Genomic DNA, 26,603 nt, shown 5'->3' with positions numbered 1-26,603 from the left:
AAGCATCTTTTTTTCTTAACTCGGATAATTTTTAATAATCTGTTCACCAAAAAAAAAAAAAACAGTCTTAATCAGTATGAATAGAAAAAATCAATATGAGCTGTTGAATATTTTTATTGTAACGAAGTGCTCATATAGACCACGCCCTTATGTCTATGCGCCCGCCCACCGCTAGTTGTGTGCATCTCCCACAATGCACTGCTGCACGCAGGGGGAAGTGCTTTCGCGGGAGAGCCAGCTAGTCCATCCAGCTAGTTGATCCTGTTCTACCAACTTTTTTCCACTATTTTGATGTTTTAAAACAGAAGTGACCCACCGTGCATCATACAGGACTTGTATATCGGCTGTGTCGCGAGAGGGATTGTTGAGAGAATACGTCAAGCGTTCTAAAGTGAGTATTTTAACTGTTTGTAAAGGTGGCCCGCGTGTTGTTTATCGTCTCTGCAGAGATTCGCTGCAGAAACATGCATGCCCTGCAGTATTTCACCTTTATACGCTCCGTTCTGGATGCAACTTTCTTTGTATGCATATTTTAAAGCCACGTGATGGACTATTTCATTTTTGCGTTTCCATCGAATTGTGAGCTTAGGACAAAAGAACGGCGCCTGTATAATAAAACTGGGCATTAATGCTATTTTGAAGAAATGGAGTATGTATGATCAGCCAGTATTGTTATTAGCCTAAGATGCATGTTTATAATCCTGAGACTCCATGTTATGCGCAACTGTAGACTAAAATCCATTGTGGGGGCTGATGTTTTGAAATAGGAGTTTTCTTTAGTTATGAAATAAAAAAATAAAAATAACTAGGCTATCTGAATTATATAAAGTATTGACGGAGAGTGGATATTTTCCTCCATAAAACTGTGGATATATCTATTAGTAGTTGTTTTTTTGTTGCCACATATATGCGATTAAAAGTTATTTGCAACAATTTTGCGTGGTAACGGTAATTGTATAATTTTAAATAAAATAGATTTGATAGAATAATAATACATCATTTATTAATGATATAAAATATTTTTCATTAAAAACAAAAGTATTTGGTTTTCCAGGAAAAGTGAAAATACTCTAATGTTACCGCAACGGAGTTCAATAGTTCCCGCCCCCTTTTTCAGCAGCGCTGGTTCCAGAAGTTTTTTCTTTTCCATAGGGATAAAAAAAAAAACTCGTTATAAGCCATGAACCATGATACGAGGTGAATCATAATATTACAAACTCGGATTTTGAAGCAAAGTTTTTGAAAATCGGACAAAAAGGTACATTAACTAAGACTGTTTACTTAACGGCTTTAGTGAAGGAACGAACTACAAGTCAAGGCACCTTAATTTATATAGCGCTTTTAACAATATGGACTGTTTCAAAGCAGCTTTACAGTGATATAGGAAATTAAAGTAACAGATTGTTTTAGCTCTACAGCAGCTCTACAATAAAGTTATTTATTCTATTACAATCCCATGAAGCATTGCGAACAGCTTAATCGAAGGTTTAGTTCACCCAAAAATGAAATTTCTGTCTTTAATTACTCACCCTCATGTTGTTCCAAACCCGTAAGACCTTCGTTCAACTTTGGAACACTAATTAAGATATGTTTGATGAAATCTGAGAGCTTCTGACCCCCTCCATAGACAGCAACGCAACTACCACTTTCAAGGCCCAGAAAGGTAGTAAAGACATCGTTAAAATAGTCCATGTGACTACAGTGGTTCAATCTTAATTTTATGAAGCGACAAGAATAATTTTTACGTGCAAAAAAATGACTTTATTCTACAATTCCTTCTCTTTGCGTGTTCACGAGGGAACCACGACACATGCGTGTGGCTTTCTGAAGCTCTGCACTGTTTACAAGCAGAAGACGTGCGCTGTATGAAAGCTATTGAATTCCACATTGATTGTGTTTTAGGTCTTGGTGAAGTGTTTAAAATGGTGCTAAAGTGTGCAGTTCCTGGATGCCTGAACCGTGAGAAACCAACGACAAAACGTAAAAGTGCCTCACCAATGCCACCAGATGAAAGACTTACCTTTCACACTTTCCCGTTAAATGATTCTGAGCGACTGAAGCTGTGGCTGCTGGCTGTTCAGCGGGATGTTAATTTACCGCTTCGATACGTCAAGCAAATGAAGATGTGCAGTGTACATTTTTCACCAGACGACTTCAAACCGATTCAAGGAAAGATACGACGACTTCTCAAATCAACAGCTGTGCCCAGCCTGCACCATCTCGAAGTGGATTACCTGATTGGTGAAATCATCGGCATTGGTGAGGACCTTTTATGTACTCCCGCTGGTTTTTCACGGTTTGGGCATCCAGGAACTGCACACTTAAACATCATTTAAAACCCTTAACCAAGATCTAAAACACAATCAATGTAGTTGCGTTGCTGTCTATGGGGGGTCAGAAAGCTCTCGGATTCCATCAAAAATATCATAATTTGTGTTCCGAAGATATCGAAGGTCTTACGGGTATGGAACGACATGAGGGTGAGTAGGCTAATTAGTGAGAGAAATGTCATTATTGTGTGATCTAACCACACGGGATGAACTAACCATTTAAAAGCTATATATATATGCATTATATTTTCTGTTTATTGCAAAATATGCATATATATGAATATTTTGCAATAAACTGAAAATATAATGTTTTTGTATATATAATCAACATTTGTACAATTGAATAAGTATTTTGAGAGTTTAGAGAGATCAACTTGATTATATAATTTGCAGTGCTTCATGGGAGTGGTCGTTCTGTTAATAATACGTGCGCTGCAGGATGGAGGAAAAAAAACATTGAAAGTGATTGCAACAATATCGTTTCTCTGTGTCGTTATCGTTATAGTTGTGGTGAGGACTCTGCTATTCTTTTAAATTTAGAATGACTTTTAAAACTTTATCTTTGGTGTTGTCGTTATAGTCCGGGCCTTTTATTGTTGAACTCTGCCATATAGATAAATGTAATCATTTCCCACTTTCAGGAGCGAAGTCTGGCCCCTCACACTCTACAGAGGCAGTTTCACACCTGGACTCTACGTCTGCATCGGGTGTCCTTATGGCCAGTGAGGATTTCACAGGACATCTCTCCGGAGATGCAGCTGGTGCAGAAGAGAAGCCTGATGTGGTGGAGCCATGCAAGCTGGAAGCCACTGAAGCAGGTGTGAATGAGCCAAACCCTCAAAGCAGCCTGATGGAGAAGGAGGAAGAAGAGGAGATGGAGGAAGATCTGGATTTAAGACAACAACCGGATGTGGACCAAGGAAACAGTCCAGAAAAGGACAGTCCAACCGACCAGGGTGAAGAAAAAGAAGAAAACTGTGTACAGGGACACTGTGAACCGAAGGCTGCTACAGAACTAGTGAAGAACGAAGACAAGAACAGCGCAGAGGACGCGGCACAGATTTCAAGCGAGCTTGTGATTGCTAAAGTTGAGGACTTCACGAATGAAATGGCAATAGATGTGGACAAGACTGAGGATGGGAAGATGGAGGTAGATAGACCAGAAGATGCAGGTTGGTGTGATATTTTTGCATGTTACTAGATGCTTTCTTTAACGTTTTGTTGAGATGAGTTACAAACCTTTTATTTATATTGATTGATAAGCATGTTAAACAATTTTTATATTTAACAGGAAACCCCATAAAAAGTGAGAAAACTGAGCCTTCTGCCATGGTAAGCACAATTTTACTATTTTATGCTATTTTATGTTTACCATTGAATTTCATTGAGTTCATTTGTTACTCCATGGAGAAGTACAGTCCTTACACTAAAACCCTCTTCATCTAAATCCAGCAGACACATTCAGTGGTAAAAACTGAGTTGAAACCTCAAGTTGCCCATCCCTCCATCGCCATACCAGTGAAGGTGAAGGATGAGCCAATGGATGAGGAGTATGAGAAAGCGTCGATAAATCTGCAGCCAGTGGGAAACATTAAAGATGAACCCGACACCGCAGCTGTGAGTTTCAGCAGTGATTTCCGCCTTTTTATTTATTTATTTATTTTTGTAAAGGGGTAACGAAGGTTAAGCAATGTATATGAGCAACAGATGTTTTGAATACAGGGTGGGTTTATGTGGGTAATTACTGTTCTATACACCTATATATAAGCCTGTCATGATTTAGTCTGACGAATAATTTTAAAATGAATAATTGTGATTAATAATTTAATTGGATTTAAATGGTGAAACAGGCTAAATACACACATACAACATTTTTTTTTCAATGTTTTTTTTAAAAGAAGTCTCTTATGCTCACCAAGGCTGCATTTATTTGTTCAAAAATACAGTAAAAACGGTAGTGTTGTGAAATGTTACAATTTAAAATGATTGTTTTTCATATTTGAATACATTTTAAAATGTAATTTATTCCCGTGATCAAAGCTGAATTTTCAGCATCATTACTTCAGTCTACATTGTCACATGATCCTTCGGAAATCATTGTAATATGCTGATTTGCTGCTATTGTAACGTTTCTAATTACTAATGTTGAAAACAATTTGTGCTGCTCAATATTTTTGTGGAGACAGTGATGCATTTTATTTCAAGATTCTTTGAGTAATAGAAAGTTCAAAAGAACAGCATTTATTTGAAATAGTTTTTTTGGTAACATGTCTTTACTGTCACTTTTGATCAATTTAATGCATCCTTCCTAAATATTTTTTTCCTCCACTACTTTACTGCACTAGAAAATACAATGTAGTCACCTAAAATGTCCTTATTCAATTAGCAAAATGTGATTGGTATGTAAGGTGCACAATAATCACAATGAGATTAATGAAATAAGCCAACAAGTCAAACCGTATGACATTTTTCAGGCGATTATAAACATGCAACCATTGTTTTCTTGCTTTCAGGATTTTAACCAGACACCAGATGCGATCAAAATCAGCGCAGTGTTCTCTGTAGGAGGAAATGCCACATCCATCGGTATGAACTCTAAAAATATATTATGATATTTTGCTACTTGGGTGAATAGTGAAAGTTACATCTTTATCTTTCTTACTTATTCCTCTTCATGTGACTGCTGCTCCAACAGATAACCCAGCAAAGGCAGCACTAGGCCCTACACTATCCCTTCGTCCTCTGGCCCCTGCCAATCCAATCGGTGTGGTCTGCACAGGATGTCACAAAGTCCTGCTAAAGGGACAGACGGCGTTCCAGCGCAAAGGCTGTCCTAAACTCTACTGCTCACCTCAGTGTCTCTGCAGCACCTCCACCATGGTGGTCAAGATACCTCAGAAGAAGCAATGTTACCACTGCCTCAAGTATGCCTACATTAGATTTTAATTTTTCAAATGATCATACCATTTTGCATTGCATTTGATATTTATGCTTTTGCATTCAAATACATCGGTTTTGAATATGAATTAGGCCTGTCATAATTGGCTTTTTTGTGTCTTGTGCCTTTTTTCTTTTTTTTTTACCACACCAAAACTTAGTGAGTTCACCCAGAAATGAAATTGACATTTACTCACCCTCATATCATTCCAGATCCATAAGACATTTGTTCATCTTCGGAACACAAATGAAGATATTTTTAATGAAATCTGAGAGGTTTCTGTCTCTCAATTGAAAGTCTATTCACCCAAAATTTGCATGCATCAAAACATTCATAAAGAGATTATGAATTAAATCCATATGAATTGAGCAGTTTAATCCAAGTCTTGATTGCTTTGATTAGTGAACATGCATCGAGTATTTAAATTTGATCATGGAAGCTCAACTACACAAAACAAATGTTTCTTTTCTCGTGTTTCAAGCATGTACGGTTGAGCTTCTATTTATGTTTGCTGATCTAACTAAGCCTAAATTAAATGTGTTCATAATATAAAGTGATCATGTCTCTTCAGAACACTTGGATTAAACAGCTTGATTTATTTTATGATCTCTTTATGAACGTTTTGGAGCATCAGAGTTTTGTGTAAATAGACTTTCAATGGAGGGACAGAAATCTCTCAGATTTCATTAAAATATTTTCATTTGTGTTCCGAAGATGAATGAAAGTCTTACGGGTTTAGAACGACACAAGGTTGAGTAAATGATGACAGGATTTTATTTTTGGCTGAGCTTTCCCTTTAATTCTTTAAAATTATAACATGATGCTTTATTTGAAAAGGTTGCATTATAATATATAACAATATAGCATATATAACTTTTTACCATTTCTGTTTCTGTGCAGAGACATTGTTGAACCGAAAGATGTAGTCAATGCCCCGGTGGACATGTCAGGGACTTTGAAGGAGTTTTGCAGTCAGAAATGCCTCAGCGCTTTAAAGTTCAAGTGCAGTGTGTGTCAGAAAGCAGGAATGGTGAGTGTCCATCTCTATCTGTTAACTGGAGCGCCCCTACTGACTCTTCGGCACGCAAACTTAATCATGTTTTTGACCCCTAAGGACCTGTTCACACCAAGACAAATATTCAATGTGATAAACATTTTAATTTAAATGAACAGCTGTTATTGTGTCTGTTCAGACACAAACGTTTACATGCTTTTAGTGTTAAAAAAAAAATCCCTTTTCCATCGCACATTTGCGCTTTTGGTCACATGCCCAGAGCCTGCTGATGTTACATAAAATTGACTTGAGGCGCTCACAAACAGACTATTTTGCTAAGCGACAGTAAATGGCTAGAGGAAGAATCTGGAACTGGCTCTCTCACCACAGCGAATACAAACATCTTATCGGCTCTTTGAAAACGTACATTTTGGTTTTGCTTCCTTTCTCTCTGACAAGTAGGAAATAGAAAGTTGCGCTGTGCTTTTGGTTCCTGGCTATCCAGGTATACCATTTTCCATTTTAGGGTAACCATTTCTGCTTTTCTAAAAGTGCCACCTACTGTCAGAGAAGAATTTTAGAGTGCACTGAAACATTCGCTCCCTAAAAAGTCCCACAATGCACCCTGAAAAGGGAGCATCGAAGCTCACTATGTTCCCTTAAAACGGAAATTCTAAAGCGCGAAACAAATCGCACGAGCCAACTCGCCACACATGCCATATAGGTTTTAAAAAACAAACCAATATTTTATTATTTCAGAAAGATATCTGTGCTGCTGTCGTTCATAAATACCAGTAGTGAAATTAAACCAATGTCTGAACCGTCAAATTGCACTAATCACACTTAATTTTGACATTTAACATTTGTGTTGGTGTGAACAGGCCTTTCATTCAGATGATATGAGATAAAGATAAAGGTACTGTGAAATAATGTCAAGACAAAAACTTTGTTGCATTATCTTTTCTGGCTGCAATTATTTTAGTAAATTGCACAAAAAGACAGAGCAACAGGTATTTAATTAGCAAGCACTCTTTAGTGTACTTTAATGTGTTTTTTTGTTTGTTTTTTCTTATAACAAAGGCAACAATTTAAGATTCTCTATGATTTATGGTTAAACAGATAAGAGACTGTAAGAAACTGTAAAGGGTCTGCTTTTATGTGTCCACTCACAATAACAACAAAAAAGTGCTCTGGTAAAATACAGCAAACATTCAGGATGTGCTTTCTGCCGTTTTGGCCTCTGTGATCTCAGAAACTTGGCTGCACTGACATGACAAGTGTCTACAATAACCTTAATGTCTACTTTTAAATGAACCAATTAGAATCGAAAAAACAAATATTCTCTGATTATGTAATGCAAATGAAATTGACACTTAGCTGTCTGAAAAAGCTGTCTTGTGTATTTACTCATGTAATTTTAATTTAGATGCCTTATTTAAATTGATATTTATATTATCACTTTTCATTTATTCAATTTAGGAGTGTAACACTTAAAACAAAGCATTCATATACATTTGAAAGCATGACTAAGCTTTTAGGTGACAGTCAAGCATTCTTTTATAGATGATTGATATACTTTAATAATTAGAACTAAAATGTGGCAAGCATGTATGAATACAAATATATGAATGCACATTTTTCATATTAAAGTGCCCCATTATGCTATTTTAAAGGTTGTTAATTTAGTTTTTTACACGTTTACATGCATCAAAAGTCAAACACTTTAATTTTCTCATAATATAATCACCACATTGTTCAATGATTCTCAATCGACTTGTTGGATGAATCCGTCTCTCTAAATCCCTCCTCTCCGCGAGCCTGCTCTGATTGGCCAGATGACCCAGTCTGTTGTGATTGGTCAACTGCGTACGTACAGCCCCTGTCAGAAACTACACGTCTATTACCATAACTGAACGTCAGCTCTGTCCGGAAGCTTCCTACAGCTCGGTGATTGAGCTGTAAAGACAGTAACGATGACGTTGATAGTTTCTCAGTGATAATAACTTTATTATAAACTTTGCAGAACGTTTACATTCACAAACAGCTATAATACACACTGATCACTGACAGGGGGAGCTGTGCAATTCTCTCTCTATCTCTCTCTCTATCTCTCTCTCTATCTCTCTCTATCTCTCTCTCTATCTCTATCTCTATATATATATATATATATATAATAAAAAAAATCAGATGAGCCCAGAATTTGAATGCAACGCGTTTAATTACACGTTGAGCATTTTCCTCACATAGAAAACCATTATAATAACGCTTAATGCAGATTAGAATGTCCCCTTATTATGTCAAAATAACGAGATATGTCGAAATAACGAGCTATTTTGTTGAAACAACGACTTAATATCTCAAAATAACAATTTCTTTTTTTCTAAACCATTTGGTTCAGGGCTTCCATAGAATACTGCCTGAATATAATTGCTTCCAGAAATAAATTTTGGGGGTGCTACTGGGCTGCTTTGGTCTTTCTTGGGGGTGCTGAAACACCTGCTAGCCCCTCCCTAGCGTACGCCAATGAATGAAAGGGAATATTCGAAAATGCATAATAGGGGCACTTTAAACAAAACTTGCTGGTTTTGCTTGGCACTATTGGTCATTCAGTGTTTCTGTAAAGATTGATTAGTAATTTAAAAACACGCTAAAATGGAAACCATTTTCATCTATTTAATCTATGTAGGTTGAATAATGTCTGTAGCTCTGGGGTCTGACCGGCTGCTGGGCTCATGAATATTCATCACATTTGGCTGCGTTCGCCCAAGCTGATTGGCTTGGACGGTGATAGGTGAGCGATATCCAATGGGATTGTCGCTTGTTTATCCTCTATCTGCCGAAGGATTCGACCGGCAAAAATAATAAATAAGCTAAGTTAGTAATTTTGACAAGAAAAAAACAATAATATTAATGAATATGGTCTTCATATAGCGCGTCAGTTCTACTACTGTTTTGCTCCCTCGCTCTCTCTGTGTGTGCGTGTTGCCGCTGTCAGTGAAGCGCCGGTGAGTGAGGGGTCCACACAATAGAGACCGTGCTGTTAATCTGTTGATCAACAAAAGAGTGCGCATTAAAACGCAGCGTTCTGCGGTCCACCTCGACGTATTCACGCACGCTATATTTAATATTTATGCGAACATTTTACTCGTACTGAAGTTGTTAGATACATAACGTTACCGTTTATCTGCCTCATCGATCTATCGCGTTATATGCGCTCCCACTCGGTTATGACCTGGGCGAGCCATACAAATATGGTAAAAGCTCCCCCATCAATGTGATAAAAATAGCATAGCTTCATCCGATTCATTCACTTTTCATCGCTTTTGGAAGATGGCACAATGCACGTGTGAGGAACCTACCGAGATCCTGGACAGTGAGGATGAACTCACCTATTCCTCAGAAGAAGAGCACGAGTCTGATGAAGAATGGTTGCATTTTGAAGAGCGAATTGATCCAGCAGAGGATTTCAGTTCTGATGAGTAAGTCTATTCTTTCTTTAGGTAACGTTAGCATGTTATGGTTGCACTTTATTTTATAGTACATGCACTTTCAATGTACTTAGTGTACTTATCAATAAAGCACTGAATAGGTAACTACATGGGATAAGGTTAGGTTTAGGGTTAGGTTCGGAACTAGTATCTAGTTTTTACCCAGTTATTGTAATGACTAAAGCAAGTATACAGTATGTAGCCTACATGTGGAACAGGACTGTAAAATAAAGTGCTACCCATGTTATTTTTAGAGAAGCATGTACATATTTTACTAGTTGGGCTGTTTGCCAGACTAAAATAAGATGGTTTGTTATATTTTTAGTAAAATATGTAGCCCTTGACCTAGGCAACTTGTCATTACATCTAAATATTGTTCAAAACAAGCATGTTATGATACACTACTGTTCAAAGGTTTGGGGTCACTAAGGTGTGATTTAAAAAAAGGAAAGAAATGAACACTGTTATTCAGCAAGGACACACACATTAAATGCATCAGCAAAGACATTTTATAAAGTTACAAAATATTTCTATTTAAAAAAAAAATGCTGTTCTTTAGAACTTTTTTGAAAGAAAAAAAAATCACAATTTCCATATATATTTTTTTAAACCATTTTCAACTATTATAATAGTAATAAATGATTCTTGAGCAGCAAATCGGCATATTAGAATGATTTCTGAAGGATCATGTGTCACTAAAGACTGATGCTGAAAATTCAGCTTTGCATCACAGGAATAAATTACATCTTACAATGTATTACTTCAGAACAGTCATTTTAATATTTCACAATAATCTAATATAAATATGAATCTAATAAATGCAGCCTCAGTAAGCATTTGGGACTTCTTTTAAAAACATTAAACATATTACCTACCCCAAACCTTTTGAATGGCATTGTATATTAAAATAAAACTATAATTATTTATATTATATTTAATGTAAAATACAAATATCTGATTGTGTGTAAATGTTCGTAATGTGCTATAAATATATGCATGTGTTTTTCAGTATTAGCACTCAATAATGTTAAATAGTGCAGTTGCTTGTAATTATTAGCATGCTCACAGGTGTTTGCTTTATTTTATTATTATTTATTTTTTTGCAGATGTGAGAATGACTGTGACCTGATGCCGGTTGCAAAGAAAGCCAAGACAATCAAGCTGCCGAATCAGTCATGGAAAACCGAGAGAGAAGTCGACTTGGTCCCACAGAATCTGAGATTCCTGCCCTCACGGGAACCTGGACCGCAGCTGCGTGCGACTGACTCGCACTCCCCACTTAGTCTCTTCAAACTGTTTTTCACTGAAAGCGCTGTGTCAACTCTGTGCTACAACACAAACGCTCAGGCCGCCAGGTCAATTGCGAGGGGTCGCAAATACAAGTGGACTGATATCGACGTTTGCGAGATGTACCGCTACTTTGGTCTGGTATTCTACATGGGCATGGTGAAGCTGAGCTCCATCAGTGACTACTGGCGGCAGGGCAGTCTTTTCTCTGTGCCTTTTCCTGCCACGGTTATGTCAAGGGACAGATACCGCACCATTTCATGGAATATGCACATGAGTCACCCAGCCGGAGACAGAGAGAATGACAGAAAGAAGGGCACAGATGAGTATGACCGCCTTTTCAGGGTCAAACCCCTAATAGAGACAATTCGTCTTGCATGCAAAACCACCTATCACCCTAGAAGAAATTTAGCCGTGGACGAAAGAATGGTGGCATGCAAAGCAAACACGGGAATGACACAGTACATGAAAGCCAAGCCAACCAAGTGGGGCTTCAAGCTCTTTGTCCTCGCAGACTCATCGAATGGATACACTGTGGACTTTTCTGTGTACACTGGAAAGAATACCAATGCCACTGGCCATGGACTACCATATGATACAGTGATGTCTCTTGTGGACAAGAAATTTTTTGGATCTGGGTACCATGTGTACATGGACAATTTCTACACAAGTCCGAAGCTCTTAAAAGACCTGTTATCCTTGAAGTATGGTTCCTGTGGGACTTACAGAGACTACAGGAAGGACAGCCCCCAGAATGCAGAAAATTCACTGACCAAAAAGTCCGCCAGGGGATCCATTAGGTGGATTCGGGATGGACCACTTGTGTTTGTGAAGTGGATGGACACACGAGAGGTGTCTGTCTGTTCCACTATCCATCCTGCCTACACCGGAGACACTGTGCAGAGGAGGGTGAAAGAAACCGAAGCATGGAGCTTGAAGACTTTTCCCTGTCCCACACCCATCATTGCGTACAACCAACACATGGGGGGCGTTGACCTGTCCGATCAGCTGTTGCAATACTACACCGCACAACACAAAACCCTGAAGTGGTACAGAAAGATCTTTCTACACTTACTGGACATTGCTGCCACCAACTCCTTTACGTTGCACAAAGAGCTGTACGGCAACCTGACCCACAAAGGGTTTATGGAGCAACTTATCGCAGAGCTCTGTGATATGTCACTGAAAATACCACGAAAAAAGAGCTCTTGTGACCATGTGCCTGTTCCAGGAGCGCAGCTGAGCTCAGATGCCAGGAAAATAGCCTCTGCTGGACGTCGGATCTGTGTGCATTGCAAAGCAGCGCATGGCAAGAAGCAGCAAACACCTTGGAAATGCCAGGCATGTGACGTGCACTTGTGTCTTCAGTTGACCAGGAACTGTTTCCAGGAATGGCACAAAACTCTGTGACTGTGTGCTCGAAAATGTGCTTTTGACCTTCTGTCTGTTTATCTTTCTGTCTCTCTGTATGATGTTGTACACTATTGTAAATAAACTACAAACAAATGAAAATATTCTTTCTTTTAGTCTTCACATAATTTCTTTTGGTTTCCTTACTGTGGCATCCCCAGATGTGATTATCTCCCCAGATGTGAAACACATCAAAGTGTCACACAAAAGTTAAATTAAAGTGTTGTTTTCTGTATGAATGGACAAGATGGTTTTCACAACATGTTGTGACAAAGACTCTGATCTACAAAATCCAGTGGTCCAAAGTCTTGTGATCTGCTTATATTTATATACATAATTTAGAAATATTATTCAGACCCCTTAATTATTTTAGTTTTTTTTTTATTATTGATCAGTGTGCAAAGTTCTCAAAGTCTTGTTTTTGCTTCGTCATCAAGCTTTATGGAGCTGGTTGTGGTGTGGTGCCGTTTAGCATAAGGCAGCAACATAAAATATGAAAAAATGAAGGGGGTTGTATTCTTTCTGAATCCACTGTGTTTGTATTTGTTAGAAAATCTACCTTTGTTTGCACTGTACATATTGCTCACACATTGTAGGACTGCAACTACTGTTTAGTGTACTTAAGGTTCATGAAAAGCAAATCTGTATCATAACTGACTTGCTGTTTGATACATTTGCATTTTTGTTACTTTATATTTCTCTAGAAAACACTATTGTTCTGGTAGACTGAAATTGCATTTTTGTCACTTTATATTTCTCTAGAAAAAACAAAGCATGTTATAGTTGTTTTTCTGTCTGTGACAATTGTATAACCGTTTCTGTGGCTGCTTTATAAGATCCATATAAAAAATAAAGTTCAATAGTTTTAAAAGGTTGCGTGTTGCAATTGCATTTCTCATAGACTTACACTCATGAAGTGAACTTCATGGGCTCCATCCAAAAGCTGTGCAGCGACAGCTGCTTCAACCAGTTCCGCTCCTCCAATAAGCTGAGCATGAACAGCTGTGTGAACTGTGGGGGATACTGCTATGGCACAGACAGTCAGTGTCCGTCTCTGCGGATAGAGGGCAATGTTATGAAGTTCTGCAAACAAAGCTGCCTCCTAGCCTTCAAAAAGGTAACGGCAAAGGAATACCTAAATACGGGTTGGTTGTTTTGTTGAAAGTCATTATTAAATAAATTGATCTTCCTTTTGTAGAAGAGTCTGAAGCCTGTCTCCTGCAAAATTTGTCGTACCATGCGCCCGGTTGCAGAAATGGTGGACAGTCCGAGCACAGACGGAATCCGAGAGCTTTTCTGCTCCGCTTCGTGTGTTACAGCAAATAAAGTTCAGACTGTCAGTTCTTCAGGTAACACAACCACATATGTGACCCTGGACCACAAAACCAGTCACATGGGTCAATTTTTTTTAATAAATTGAGATTTATACATCATCTGAAAGCTGAATAAATGTATGATTTGTTATTGTATAGGACAATATTTGGCCGAAATACAACTATTTGAAGATCTGGAATCTAAGGGTGCAAAAAAATCGAAACATTGAGAAAATCGCCTTTAAAATTGTCAATTTATGTTCGCGATTCTGCTGCATTCACTCACAATAATAAATATTTTATATATTTACGGTAAGAAATTCACAAAATTTCTTCATGGAACATGATCTTTACTTAATATCCTAATGATTTTTGGCATAAAAGAAAAAGTTGGCTATTGCCACAAATATACCCATGCTACTTGTGACTGGTTTTGTGATCCAGGGTCACAAATTCACATTCTTAGTGGTCTTCTCTTTTTGAAGTATACTCAAATGTGCTTTTTTGTTTGCATTCATACCAGGTGCTCCAGTGGAATGCAACAGCTGCAAGATGAAACTAACTCCTCAGTATCATCTAGCCATGTCTGACGGAACCATCCAGAACTTCTGCTCCTTTTCCTGCGTAGTATCATATCAGGTAGAGTTTAGTGCTTTTACAGTCGGATTCAAAATGTGTCAATCATAGAAGTAGAGATATTTCAACGTTTTACTTTTTGACTTTGTTCAGGATTCCTTCAGTAAGATAAAACCTAACAACCAGGTAAACTCCATAACCTCCACCACAAACACCACATCTACCCCAAAACCTGTTGCTCCCAAACCTGCCTCATCTGAGTCCAGCTCATCAACGACGACTAGCGCTCCCGGTGGTCCGGTGCAGACGGTCACCAAGATCCCCTGCTCTCAGTGTCTGAACTCATTCTTCCACAAACCAGAACTGCTGGAGTTCAAGGTACTCCTGTTCACTACTGTAGACTGCAACTAATAAACCAAATATTTCACATAATTGGGAGTTCATGGTTTTACAGGTGTAATGAATTCTTGGAATGACATGCAACAATTTGCACAGATTTTTTTTTTTCAAGATACACCGACAATTATTATTTTGGTAACACTTTACAATAAGGTTAATTAGTTAACTACATTAGTTAGCATGAACTAATAATGAACTTCACTTATACAGCATTTATTAATCTTAGTTAATATTAATTTCAACATTTACAAATACTTTATTAAAATCTTGTTAACATTAGTAAATGCACTGTGAACTAGCATGAACAGCTTTATTTTTATTAACTAACATTAACGAAGATTAATAAATACTGTAACAGATGTATTGCTCATGGTTAGTCCATGTTAGTTAATACATCAACTAATGTTAACTAATGAACCTTATTGTAAAATGTTACCATTATTTTAAAGTCAATAACTGATATACTTGCCATTTATTAGGTCACAATATAGAGTCTCATTATTAGCTGAAACTGATATGACTGCTGACATATGCGTTGTAAAGTGTTTAATGAACAATCTGATCAGTAGTTTGTTTCTCTGTATAATTGCTACTCGAAGAGTGACCATAAACCTAATTGGTTGCATGCTTTCCTGACCTTTCAGAGGAAAATGTACGCTTTCTGCAGTACTGCTTGTGTTGAGGAGTTCAAACAGATCAACAACGTCATGGCTCGCTGCGAGTACTGCAAGATCGATAAAGTTGTTAAGGAGGTGAAAAGGATAAACAAGATTGACCGCTGTTTCTGCAGCGAGGGTATGTGCCAAGAGCAAAACTAAGATATTATTAGCATACAGTTTGTTTTCTTTTTGATTCGTACATGCATGTCCTAATACCAAGTTGTGTAATCTTAATGTGACGTTATAATACATTTTTTGTTCATCTCTGTACAGGATGCAAGTTACTTTATAAGCATGACCTGGTCAAGCGCTGGGGGAAGAAACACTGTCGCAACTGCTTCTACTGTAGTGGCTCCTCTCAGACTCTAGTCACTGAAGTTTTTGATAAAGTAGAGCAGGAGTTCTGTGGGAGCGTATGCTTACAACAACATACCTTATTAATGCGTAAGGTAATATTTGGTCTCTTTTTTTATTATTATTATTGAGAACTGCAACATTACACTTAAGCCATTATGCCATGTCTTTCAACTAACAGTGAGTACATTTCTGACAGGAAATAAAGTGCTCCATGTGCAGGCAGGCCAAGAAGATGAAAGAAACCGTGAAATGGCTGGGTGAGATTAAGCATTTCTGCAGCTTGCAATGCTTGATGTTCTTTTGCAGTCTGCAGGGCATCACTGGGCCAGTCAGACCTGCAAGCAAACCTCTGCCCACACAAGGTATGTCTACCTGTAGATATCTGTGGATTATTTCCCCTCTGTGGCTTCTCTTTTGATATCTTTTGATGATTGGTTTCCTCAGGGACAAGCCCAGCGCCGTCTCCAGCCCCTCAAGCTACAGTTAATCGCACATCACTGGTCACTAAAGAGGCCACACCGGTCATCGCCAATGTTATATCACTCTCAAGTGCATCCAATGGACAGCCATGTGTTTTAGGAAACAGCGCTCTGCAAGGTGACTATCCTCTATCATCCCTGTACCATGAGGGATGCACAGCGTATCGATACCAAAATGGTTATCGGTCGACATTAGAGATTTATTTACTTTATTAGTAAATTATAAATATATTGATTTTATTGTATTAAATTGGCAATTTAAATTAAAAGTCATTCAGATTGGATATTTTATTGTGCATGCACATTCCCCTGATTTTTACATTTAAAATACATTAAATAGCTCTAATATTTTAATAACACTGTTAAATGTAACCTTTAGCCAATCTCAAAACAATATACATTTTCAAAACTGTAATGTTGCAATGGCTAAAGTCACTTGTACTATTGTAAATGTCTATTTTTAGTCTAGGTTTTTTTTTTTTATAACATGAAAATACTTATCAGCTTATCTATCTCTGTAAGAATTGTAATGTTGGTGCCGAACACATTGGCAGTTACATACTTATTTGCATTGGATGTTAATGGCATGGAATGTCAACATTTTTCCCACAAACTAAGCAACGAGTCAACTATTTTCTGTGTTATCTCTTACAATTACCTTTTTGCTTCCTCAGGCTCTATTCCAGCTGCTACTGCAAAAAGTTCTGGAAATGTGAGTTTTTCACAATATCAATAGACTGTGACTGGTCATGTCAATGAAATCTAAATAAAAGCTGACGTTCCTCTGATCAACCACTGATCAGTCGTTCTCTGTGTTGTCCCCAGACGGCCAGCACACAGACAGACGTTATAAAGACTTCTGCTCCAGCACCCCGAATCCTGAAGAACAAGGCCCTACTCTGTAAACCCTTTTGTCAGAACAAAGGCACATCCTGTAAACCCAATGTCTGCGACATGAACACACAAACAGGTACTAGGAAGCACTGTTGCAGACATGTTTATTGTGGGCATTGCATGTGCTTACACTCACATGTTGGGCATGTCGGTTGTCTTCTAGATGGACCTTCCGTGATAGTGCTTCCTGTGCCGGTGCCAATCTATGTTCCGGTTCCCATGAATCTCTACACACAATACACTCCAAAGTCTGTGGGGTTACCGCTACCGGTCAGTATCTCTACCTCTTCCCATCCTCCTCGTTATTCCCTTTCCTTATCTTCATCTTTGAGTTTTGAAACTATTATAGTTAGTTTCTAATGTCAATTGATAACATGTTTGCTACCAGAATCAATATGTTTATTTATTTTGTTAACTGATATAAAGCAAAAAAAAAACTAACATAGCACTCTAAACTTAAATAAATGTTCATCACTCATAAAATGTCAAATGAACTTACACTAGTATTATGACTAAAATATCACTAGACTACTGAGAATTTATTATTTTTTATTATTATTATTGTTCTGGTCATTAAAAAAAAAATCTGAAACCACAAACTTTAGGAGGGAATATACTAAAGATAACAGTGAATACTAGACAAACTGAAACCTAAACTATTATAATTAAAGTAAATTGCAGATCATAAATTTAATTTGAAGGCAACCTATCGACTCCCACCCCTGATTACACCCTTAGATTACACACCAATCATCATGTGTCTCTGTCTGTTCATGCAGGTTCCAGTGCCCTTGTTTTTCCCCACGACTCTGGACAGTGCTGAGCGCATTGTGAAGACCATTCAGGAAATCAAAGAGAAGATCCCTGATGACCCTCTGGAGGCCGACCTCATCATGATGGCGGAGATGGTGGCTGAGGATACAGAGAGGGAGAAATGCCTCGCATCTGCTGGTAAATTAGGGACAATTTGAAGGTTTTTAATATGGTTTTCATGCTTGAATGTTCAAAAACCACCTTATTTTTCACTTATTTTACATTGTTGCAGCTCCTCTCTTCCCAGTCTGTCAGTAACACTCTGTTTAGTTCCTGTTTAAATAAAGCCCCTCTTTCTGAAAAGCGCAATGTGCTCTGATTGGTTGGCTGGATCAGTGTGTTGTGATTGGTCAACAGGTTTGAGCGTGTCTTGGGAATTTCATGCCCATTACCATAACCGCAAGTTTCAACACTACTAACTCAACCAGGTCTCGTCCACTCATTTTGCGTATGCCTTGGCCAGGAATTTTTTAAGTAAGGAATATTGTGACTTCCCTCAGAAGATCCATTTAGACTACAATGGAGGCGTTTCAGGGAGTTCAGAAACAGTGCACACTGATATAGAGAATAACTCCCTTTGGAGTGACTTTGTGCTTTGTAACTTTGCAAACCTTTTTTTTAAATAGCAACATTACCCACCAAAGAAAGGCATAATAGGTCTTCTGATCTAACTAACTTTTATATATACACATGCACACACATTTTCTTTTGCTCATTAGCCTTTTGTTTTGTTATTCAGATCAGGCTGAAAATATAATGGAGGACCTCGATCTGGAAGCCCTTTCCAACAATCTGAGTTGGGAGGAGGACTCTGTGTCTTCAGCTCAGACATGGGATCAACCCCCAGAGCCTGAAAGAGCTCCTCCGTCCAGATCTGCCACACTGACCCCCGTCTCTACCTCAGCAGAAGAGCCACAGATGGACCTGGAGGCTGATTTCCCAGTCGGTAAGAGCTTCTCCTGGGATTCAAAGTCTTCAAAGAACAAAAGACAAAGACAGAATCACTAACTGCTCTTGACTGAATAACTTTTGAAGTTTTAATAAGGATTAATCTATATTTAACTTATAAATTATGCAGTGAAGACTGTGAAGGGTTTGATAACTTTATTCAATTTCTGTATATTTTCTACCTGTTTGATCAAATATTTAAAATATAGACCTACTGTCTTTGTTTCTACATTAATTTGGAGATTGACATTATTACAATATAAAAATTATATTAAAAACGTTAATGTTCGGTGCGATCAATCTCTTTTAATTACAGAAAGTTACATTTTATTTATTTATTTATTGCACAAGTCATACATAAATTCATTCATTCATTCATTCGTAACGTGCATAAAAAAAAAAATTTAAAAAAAAGGAACAGGAAGAAGAAAATCTTATGGTACCTGTCGCTTATTTGTGCACATAAAAAAAATTAAATAAAAAACAGCTGCTTTATAAATGGATCAACCCCAATCCTCACCCCAAACACCAAATATTTTCAGTAATACCTATCTTTACACTTAATTATCATCATTTTAAGCGTGTTAGTCATCATTTTTCTTGTAACATTCCTGTATTTTTTTCTTATACAAATTCTTAAATTTACAAACACTTTTGCTGCACTTCAGTTCATAGTCCAAGGTGTTCCACAGTTTAACTCCGTAAATAGACAAACACATATGTTTTTGTGTAGTACGTGCAAAAAGAGTTTTAAAAACTGATATTGCCTTCTATGGCCATCTTCCTCTGATACAAGAGTAAATACATTTTGTAAGACCATAGGCAGAACTCTCTGCTTAGCTTTCCACATAAAAATCAAAATCTTCAAATCAACCAAATCTTTGAATTTTAGAAGTCCAGAATTTACAAATAAACTGTTAGTGTGTTCTCTGTAGCCTGTCTTGTTGATAATCCTTAATGCTTTTTTCTGTAACAAAAACAGAGATCTTGTGTTACTAGGGTATGTATTACCCCAGACTTCTGTGCAGTATCCAAAATATGGGAGTATTAGGGAATTGTACAACATATGCAGTGAAGAATAGTCTAAAACATCTTTAACTTTATACAAGACCCCAATACTTTTACAAACTTTACTCTTAATATAAACTATGTGATCTTTCCAATTCAATTTATCATTCAAAATAACACCTAAGAATTTGATCTCATTAACTCTTTCAATTTCATTTCCTTCAATTGCTATTCTTACGTTTTCATTCTTTTTACAATTAAAAAAATTACAACAAAAAAAAGTGAATCGATTGACAGCACTAATCTTTATCCTTTCACGTTTCAGAGAGCATTGAACTTTTCAGAGGGAAAACACAAAAGGAGGCGACAGATTCTGGCAAACGCAAATCTCGCAAGAGAGGACGTGATGGCCTCCCTCAGAAGAAACGGGTAAGAACTACAGTTTAATTATTCTCAACGTTTCACCAAAACGTTCAAACGCTTTAACTATAGCAATGCAGGATAACATTTATCTTATCTCACTGAGGTGGGTGACATAAATCAGTTTGTATCTACTGCAATATTTTGAGAGCATTTTGTACTCGCATTCTCTGTTCATTTGTTTTCGATCTGTCTAACGGTCCTGTCTTAATACGGTATTAGAAAGAGCTGTTATACATAGAAGGTATATGAAAGGGTATTAACGTATGGCGTGTGGTTGATGTCCAGTGTTGCTAGCTGAGCAGAAAGACATAATCATGTTTGGCTTGGTCCCCTTAAAGTTGCGTTGGATTTTCTCCTTTCCGTGTTCGTAGAGTTAGTTTGTGGAGGACATATATAGGCTATAATCTGTGTTTACACAGCTTTCTTAAAAATGACGGGTGCTGATGTTTCGCGTGCGTTCGGCCAATTAGCGCACACTAAAGCCTGGTTCACACGGCAGGATAATTAAGCCGATTTTAGCCCCGATTCACACCTTCCGAAAATCTTAAGGATGCTCCGATTATCTTAAAATAATCTGATCAGATATTCCTGCCGTGTGTGGTGTGTTAAGACTGCTCTCGTCTGCTCGGAAGGACGTCGGGACCGCTCCGATCTCCTCCTCGTGTGTGGTGTCCCCCGGGGACAAACGAGCACGCAGCCTGTTGACTGTGGCGTGTAGCCAATCAGAAAGCGAGGCGGCGAGGAATCACCGGGAAACAAAATCAAAACAGCCGGCGGCATGGCGCACCAGAAAGTCCGGTGGACGTCGGAGATGGAGGACCAACTCGTTTATATAACCAATAACATTTTTTTTTCGGTTAAAAACAAACTACAAACTATCGCCACTGCATCCTCTTTGTCCGCCATGATTGTTTATTCTGAAGTCACGTTTGATCTCGAGGGATCTTGCGAGATTTCCCGTCTGACCTGGGAATGCTCGGGAGTCAAATCGGTTCGTGTGTGATGTGTTGATTTTGCCGTGTGGCTGCGCACCACACACTGTACGACCAAAACTGTTAGACCCGTGATTTTTTTTTTATCGCCGTGTGTGGAGTCTCTCAGGTTCGGAAAATCGGCCGACAATTTTAAAGTCGCCCCGTGTGAACCAGGCTTAACGTCACTGGTAGTTCCTAGAGTGCTGTGAAGTAGGAGCTAAATTAGTTCCTTCAAAAGGAGATCCTAGAACTAAAATCGTTCCTAGAACCTGCGTTGCGAACACACCAAAATCCGGGTACTTCCACCAATAGTTCTTGGAACTATGAAAAGGTTCCTACGGTTTGAAAGCCCCTGATATGGCACTTGTTCTGCTGCTGTCAAAGGATGCGTGGAACGAGAAGCAATAAAATTGAGCGAATTATCTCATAGTATTAATATCTGGATGAACTACAGCTGCTTAAAAGATTTTGGAATGCTAACAACGTTGCGTCCAAAACATTTTCGCTTTCAAAAAAAGTTTTTATTTTATTTATTTTTTATTGATTTTCAAAACTTTTCAATAAATTAGTATAGATTACTATTCAAAAAAAGCCTCTGGAGCTGATATTCAGATATTTAATTATTTAATATTAATGGCCGTTTAGTTTCTGACACACACTGTAAGCGGTAGACCAATCACAACAGACTGGGCCAATAAGGGCGCTTTAAATCCGTTAAGTGTGGGGTGCTTAAACATTACTTACTGCAGATTTTCATAGGTTCAACACATTTTGTCATTCCGTAAAAAAGAAACTGAACACCCTTTTTGCGTTCACCAAAAAAGTCAATCGCGATATAGACGGCCGTATTTCTCCTGCTCTACTAAGGCATCTGTGGAGTCAGAAGCGGCCGAATCGCTATAGAGTGGGCAAACTGGGATGGTGCGAGGGGCAGATTTGCTTTGCCAGTGAACCTACAAAGCTTTATCATTAAGACTGTTTCCCAGAGGTTCCCTCGCATGACCTAGTGACCAAAAACGCATCAAGGACCGGGTCAATGAGTTCTCGCGCTCGCCAAGAAACGCTGATGCCACAGGCTATGTTGCAATACAACAGCAGTAGACAACATCTAAAAACTTACATTTAATAGACTAAATTTCTTTAGGAACTCTTTAGATATTATTTAAACTGTTACTATTACTATTAATGTGTTGCATAAGCTCAAACCAGGTGTATACTATTTTTAAATGTAAAAATTGCATGTGACTGACAAATTGGTCAAAAACAAGTAGCCAGTTTTATGAAACATTAACATTAGTTAATGTATTAACTAACATGATCTAACAATGAGCAACACATTTGTTACAGTATTTATTCATGTTAGTTCAAATTCCATCTGTTCATTGATTTGTTCATGTTAGTTCACAGTGCATTAACTAATGTTAACAATACAACATTTGATTTTAATAATGTATTAGTAAATTAGTTTAAATTAATATTAACTAAGATTAATAAATGCTGTAGAAGTACTGTTCATTCTTAGTTCATGTTAACTAAGGTAGTTAACTAATTAACCTTATTGGTTCCTAGTGTTACCTACTAATGTTTTGAATAAGAAAGGCTAGGGGTAGGGATAGGTTCAGGATTAGTGCCTAGTTATTACTCGGTTATTATATAATTACTGAAAAAGTACGTAGTATATACATGAGGAATAGGGCTGTAAAATAAAGTGCTACTCAGTTTATGTTCAAGTATACTCTTTAATTCAATACACTGGACAGATAACATGAAATTTTTAACTTTTCAAAATATTAATTTGTCGTAGTGGTAGTGTTATAACTTTTATAATACTTTTATGTATTACCATCACTGATTACATGTTTGACTATTATGTTTTATTGGTGTGTGTAGGGCCGCAAGAGTGCAGCAGTGGTTCCAGCCAAACCAGCTCTAGACAACTTCTCAAACCTCTCCAAACTGCAACATGAGTACGCAGTCAATGCCTGGAGAGACTGGGTGCGCTGGAGGAACGCCCAACCCAACATGGAGACTCCCAAATTTGGCTGTAGGGTCTCAGTTTGCTTTATACCCAACATATTATCCCCAAAAGAAAGTTCCACAATGTAAAACAATTATTCATAAACGTGTTTCACAAGTTATATATATTTTTTGACTATATGCATTCAAAGGGATTTGAACCATAAACTTTACCATTGCTTGCATCATGCTTTACTAGTTAAGCTACACAATCTTCAACATGCCATTTAAGCATCAAACACGTCCTTCATCCTCCACAGCGCGTACTATGACAATAAAGGAGGACCTGTTGAAGTGTTGCACGGCTGAACTGAGCTACGGCCTCTGCAAGTTCATCTCTGAAGTTCGTCGACCCAAAGGAGAGAAGTACAGCCCTGACAGCGTCTTTTACCTCTGCTTGGGCATCCAGCAGGTGAAACAAGAAGAAATCACACAAACTCAATACATTCAGTCATGTTGTATTTAGTTTAATTGGCTCTCGTCGATTATGTTTACAGTTCCTGTTTGAGAACAATCGGATGGAGAACATCTTCTCGGATCTCTTCTACACCAAATTCTGCCATGAAATGACCAACTTACTCAAAGGATGGAAACCAACTATTTTACCCACTGGTGAGTATTTTAAGAAACTGACACGAGACTGGCTTGTTTCTCTGTTGTGCTACAAACGCCTGTGTGTGTTTGTGCAGGTTACGTTCATTCTCGTGTGGAGGAGGAGTATCTGTGGGACTGTAAGCAGCTGGGAGCGTTTTCACCCGGCGTGCTGCTCAACACGCTGCTCTATTTCTTCACCAAGTTCTTCAACTACAAGACCGTGGAGCAGCACCGTCGCCTCTCTTTCGGCCACATCGTCCGCTGCTCTCGAAGCAAGGGCAGCACCAAAGTGGCCTGTTTGCGTTTCTATCCCCCCAAAGATGACATGAGCTCTGGTCAGTGGTCAGTCATACCGTCATAGCCTGATTGTGTGTTTTGTGTTCTTGCTGTGGGTATCATTTGTTTTTGCTCAATGTAGATGGCGTCCCTGCAAAGAAAAGAAAGGAAGAAGAGGATGACAGTGACACTATATATGAGATAAAGGAAAATTCAGAAAATCCTCTCCGCTGTCCTGTCAGGCTGTACGAATTCTATATCTCAAAATGGTATGTTCGTTTGGCATGTAACAGTCACTCCTATTTGCCACTTTGGAGGGTTGAATTTTATATATATTATTATAATTATATTTATTATTATATATATTTTTTTCAATTGTAGTCTTTTAAAATGCACCTGAAATAAACTGAGTGCAATGTAGTTATCAAAAAATATACATTTTTCGATACATATCAATACTGAAATTTCTGAAACGCTTCCTAAACTAATTGTTCGCAGAATAGATACACGATACCAGCTGCACTTTCTCTCACTCTCTCATCTCTCCGACAGCGAGTTACACACAAACCCTCCTCCCCTCACTCACTCGTTTCATTTGCTCCCGATGAATATTGTTGGTGTAATTTTGGTGTGGGATTGCGCGTAATTTTGACTAATTCCCGCAGATTTTGTGCTCATACCCAAAGTGTGCGCACATAAAGCCGCATCTCAGTACTAAATTGAGTTCTCTTTCACTGCTTAATGTGCTTAAACAGTCAAAAACACACAAAATAATGTCAAAACGCCGGTCTTGGCGAGTATTCACGTAAACACAGTAAGTAATGTTTTAAGTGAACGTAAACGGTTGAAAAAGAAAATGCATGTGTAACAGTATAATGGATCCGTGCGTCAGGTCTTAGAGTGACAGCAGCCTAATATTCCTGCTGCCAAATTATGAGATAATATTAAAAATATCAATATGGCAGTTTTTCCCCATGCTATTGATGTTGAAATTGTGGCCAGTGAAAATGCCGAGTGACTAGTAACTTTGGAAAACCACTATAGTCACAGTGGCTGGTGAGCAAAACATTTGTCAAGCCCTGAATTTTTTGTGACTACAAATGTCATCACTGTCACTTTTGATCAATGCATCCTTGCTGAATAAAAGTTTTAATTTCTTTAATATATATATATATATATATATATATTGTACTGACCCCAAACTTTTGAACGGTAATGTTTAATGTTACAAAATATTTTTATTTCAGATAAATGCTGTTCTTTTAAACTTTCTAAAAAATAAATGCTAATAAAATAAGGGAATATCATTGCTGCCTTATAATACACTCGTATTTTTCCTCCAGCTCACCCAGTGTGAGGCAATGCACGACCCAGTTCTACCTGAGCCCTGAGCGTTCCTGTGTACCCAGCAGTCCCATGTGGTTCTCGACCACCTCTCTGAGTGATGAGATTCTGGACAGCATGCTCATACGCATCCTTACTGTCAGAGAGCTGCACCTGGAGACGGACAAAACGCCCACCGAGACCGATTCAGACAGTGACACGGACTTCAGACCGTGACGCTGAACTGAGACTCACACCATAAGCGCACATCAAAATTGCAGTGAAGGAGGTGTCTCGGGGAAACGTTTCTCCTAGATGGCTCTGTGTAATTCTACAAAGCTGACGAATACTACAAATACTGATAGTGATTCCAAGGACTGGAAAGCAAGTGTTTTGTCATTGTATTTTCCATGTTATAGTAGTTACGAGGCTGTACAGTTTTTTCTTTTCTTTTTTTTTTTCTTCTTCTTTTGGTTGTATGGGTTACATTTAGAGGACAAAGCTGAATTTTATACAGTGCCACGTTATACACAAGTGATCTTCAAAGGGATTACTGCCCATTGTCTGTATTATGAAACACTAATAACATTGACAGCATCTTTGTACACAACAGGCATTAAAAACAGTGGCTGGTTTATCTTACCTTTGTTCATTGTAAAAATGAAATGTGGGTTTTCGTTCTTTTTGCAACCTTGCCATTCCAGGGTTTATTAAATCCTGTACAATAGGCAACACTGTATTTCTTTGGATAAAAAAAAGACAATAAAACTGAATCTTTCATTTAATGTTTCAACATACTGGCTTTCAAGGTGTATCATCACAAAGTTGACATTTTAAATAAAGAAACAAGCAAAATGACATGCTTGCATTACACAGAGAAATGCATTTGAGCATTGCAATTGAGCATTTTTTATTTGCCTTAGTCGAACATTTTTAAAGTTAGTGCTTATTTAGAGATATCAGCCGAATGGCTTAGTGCAGGTGCTAATGGATCCAAGTTTGTATCTCGTAAATTACCTCACTAATAATGCCCGGAATGGTACTAAACTTCTACAGTAGTACAAATAGGTTCTGTATTCATAAAACGAGGCATTGGAAAGTTTG

The 26,603-nt window shown here is 37.9% G+C and overlaps 1 protein-coding gene and 1 long non-coding RNA gene across 3 annotated transcripts; one reads left to right on the top strand and one right to left on the bottom strand.

Annotated features, from left to right (window-relative positions):
* The first annotated feature begins 217 nt into the window (after window positions 1-217).
* Window positions 218-26,288, top strand: LOC309511731 (zinc finger MYM-type protein 4-like). Of its 2 annotated transcripts, none has more exons than XM_082187019.1 (27): window positions 218-391; window positions 2,972-3,502; window positions 3,622-3,662; window positions 3,783-3,947; window positions 4,844-4,916; window positions 5,026-5,254; window positions 6,169-6,298; window positions 13,349-13,564; window positions 13,646-13,796; window positions 14,284-14,399; window positions 14,490-14,714; window positions 15,380-15,530; window positions 15,668-15,843; window positions 15,948-16,113; window positions 16,196-16,348; window positions 16,905-16,942; window positions 17,056-17,200; window positions 17,288-17,394; window positions 17,904-18,075; window positions 18,677-18,883; window positions 20,219-20,322; window positions 23,181-23,334; window positions 23,567-23,718; window positions 23,804-23,918; window positions 23,996-24,235; window positions 24,319-24,445; window positions 25,520-26,288. In XM_082187019.1, exons 2-27 carry the CDS (start codon window positions 3,046-3,048, stop codon window positions 25,734-25,736), a joined length of 4,227 nt encoding a protein of 1,408 aa, XP_082043145.1. In that variant the 5' UTR covers window positions 218-391; window positions 2,972-3,045; the 3' UTR covers window positions 25,737-26,288. The 2 variants fall into 2 exon arrangements, with proteins under 2 accessions (XP_082043145.1, XP_082043144.1); XM_082187018.1 differs by lacking the exon at window positions 218-391 and adding an exon at window positions 905-2,259.
* On the bottom strand, window positions 8,632-9,585 carry LOC309511805. Its single transcript, XR_014210770.1, has 2 exons — window positions 9,377-9,585; window positions 8,632-9,307 (listed from the first exon to the last, which is right to left on the bottom strand). It is a non-coding gene; the product is annotated as an uncharacterized lncRNA (long non-coding RNA).
* Window positions 26,289-26,603: the final 315 nt, after the last annotated feature.

Source organism: Leuciscus leuciscus, assembly GCF_965113295.1.
Source record: "Leuciscus leuciscus genome assembly, chromosome: 12".
NCBI lineage: Eukaryota > Metazoa > Chordata > Actinopteri > Cypriniformes > Leuciscidae > Leuciscus > Leuciscus leuciscus.
Note: the sequence above shows the minus strand (reverse complement) of the source record. Positions and strands in the feature narration are given on the sequence as shown.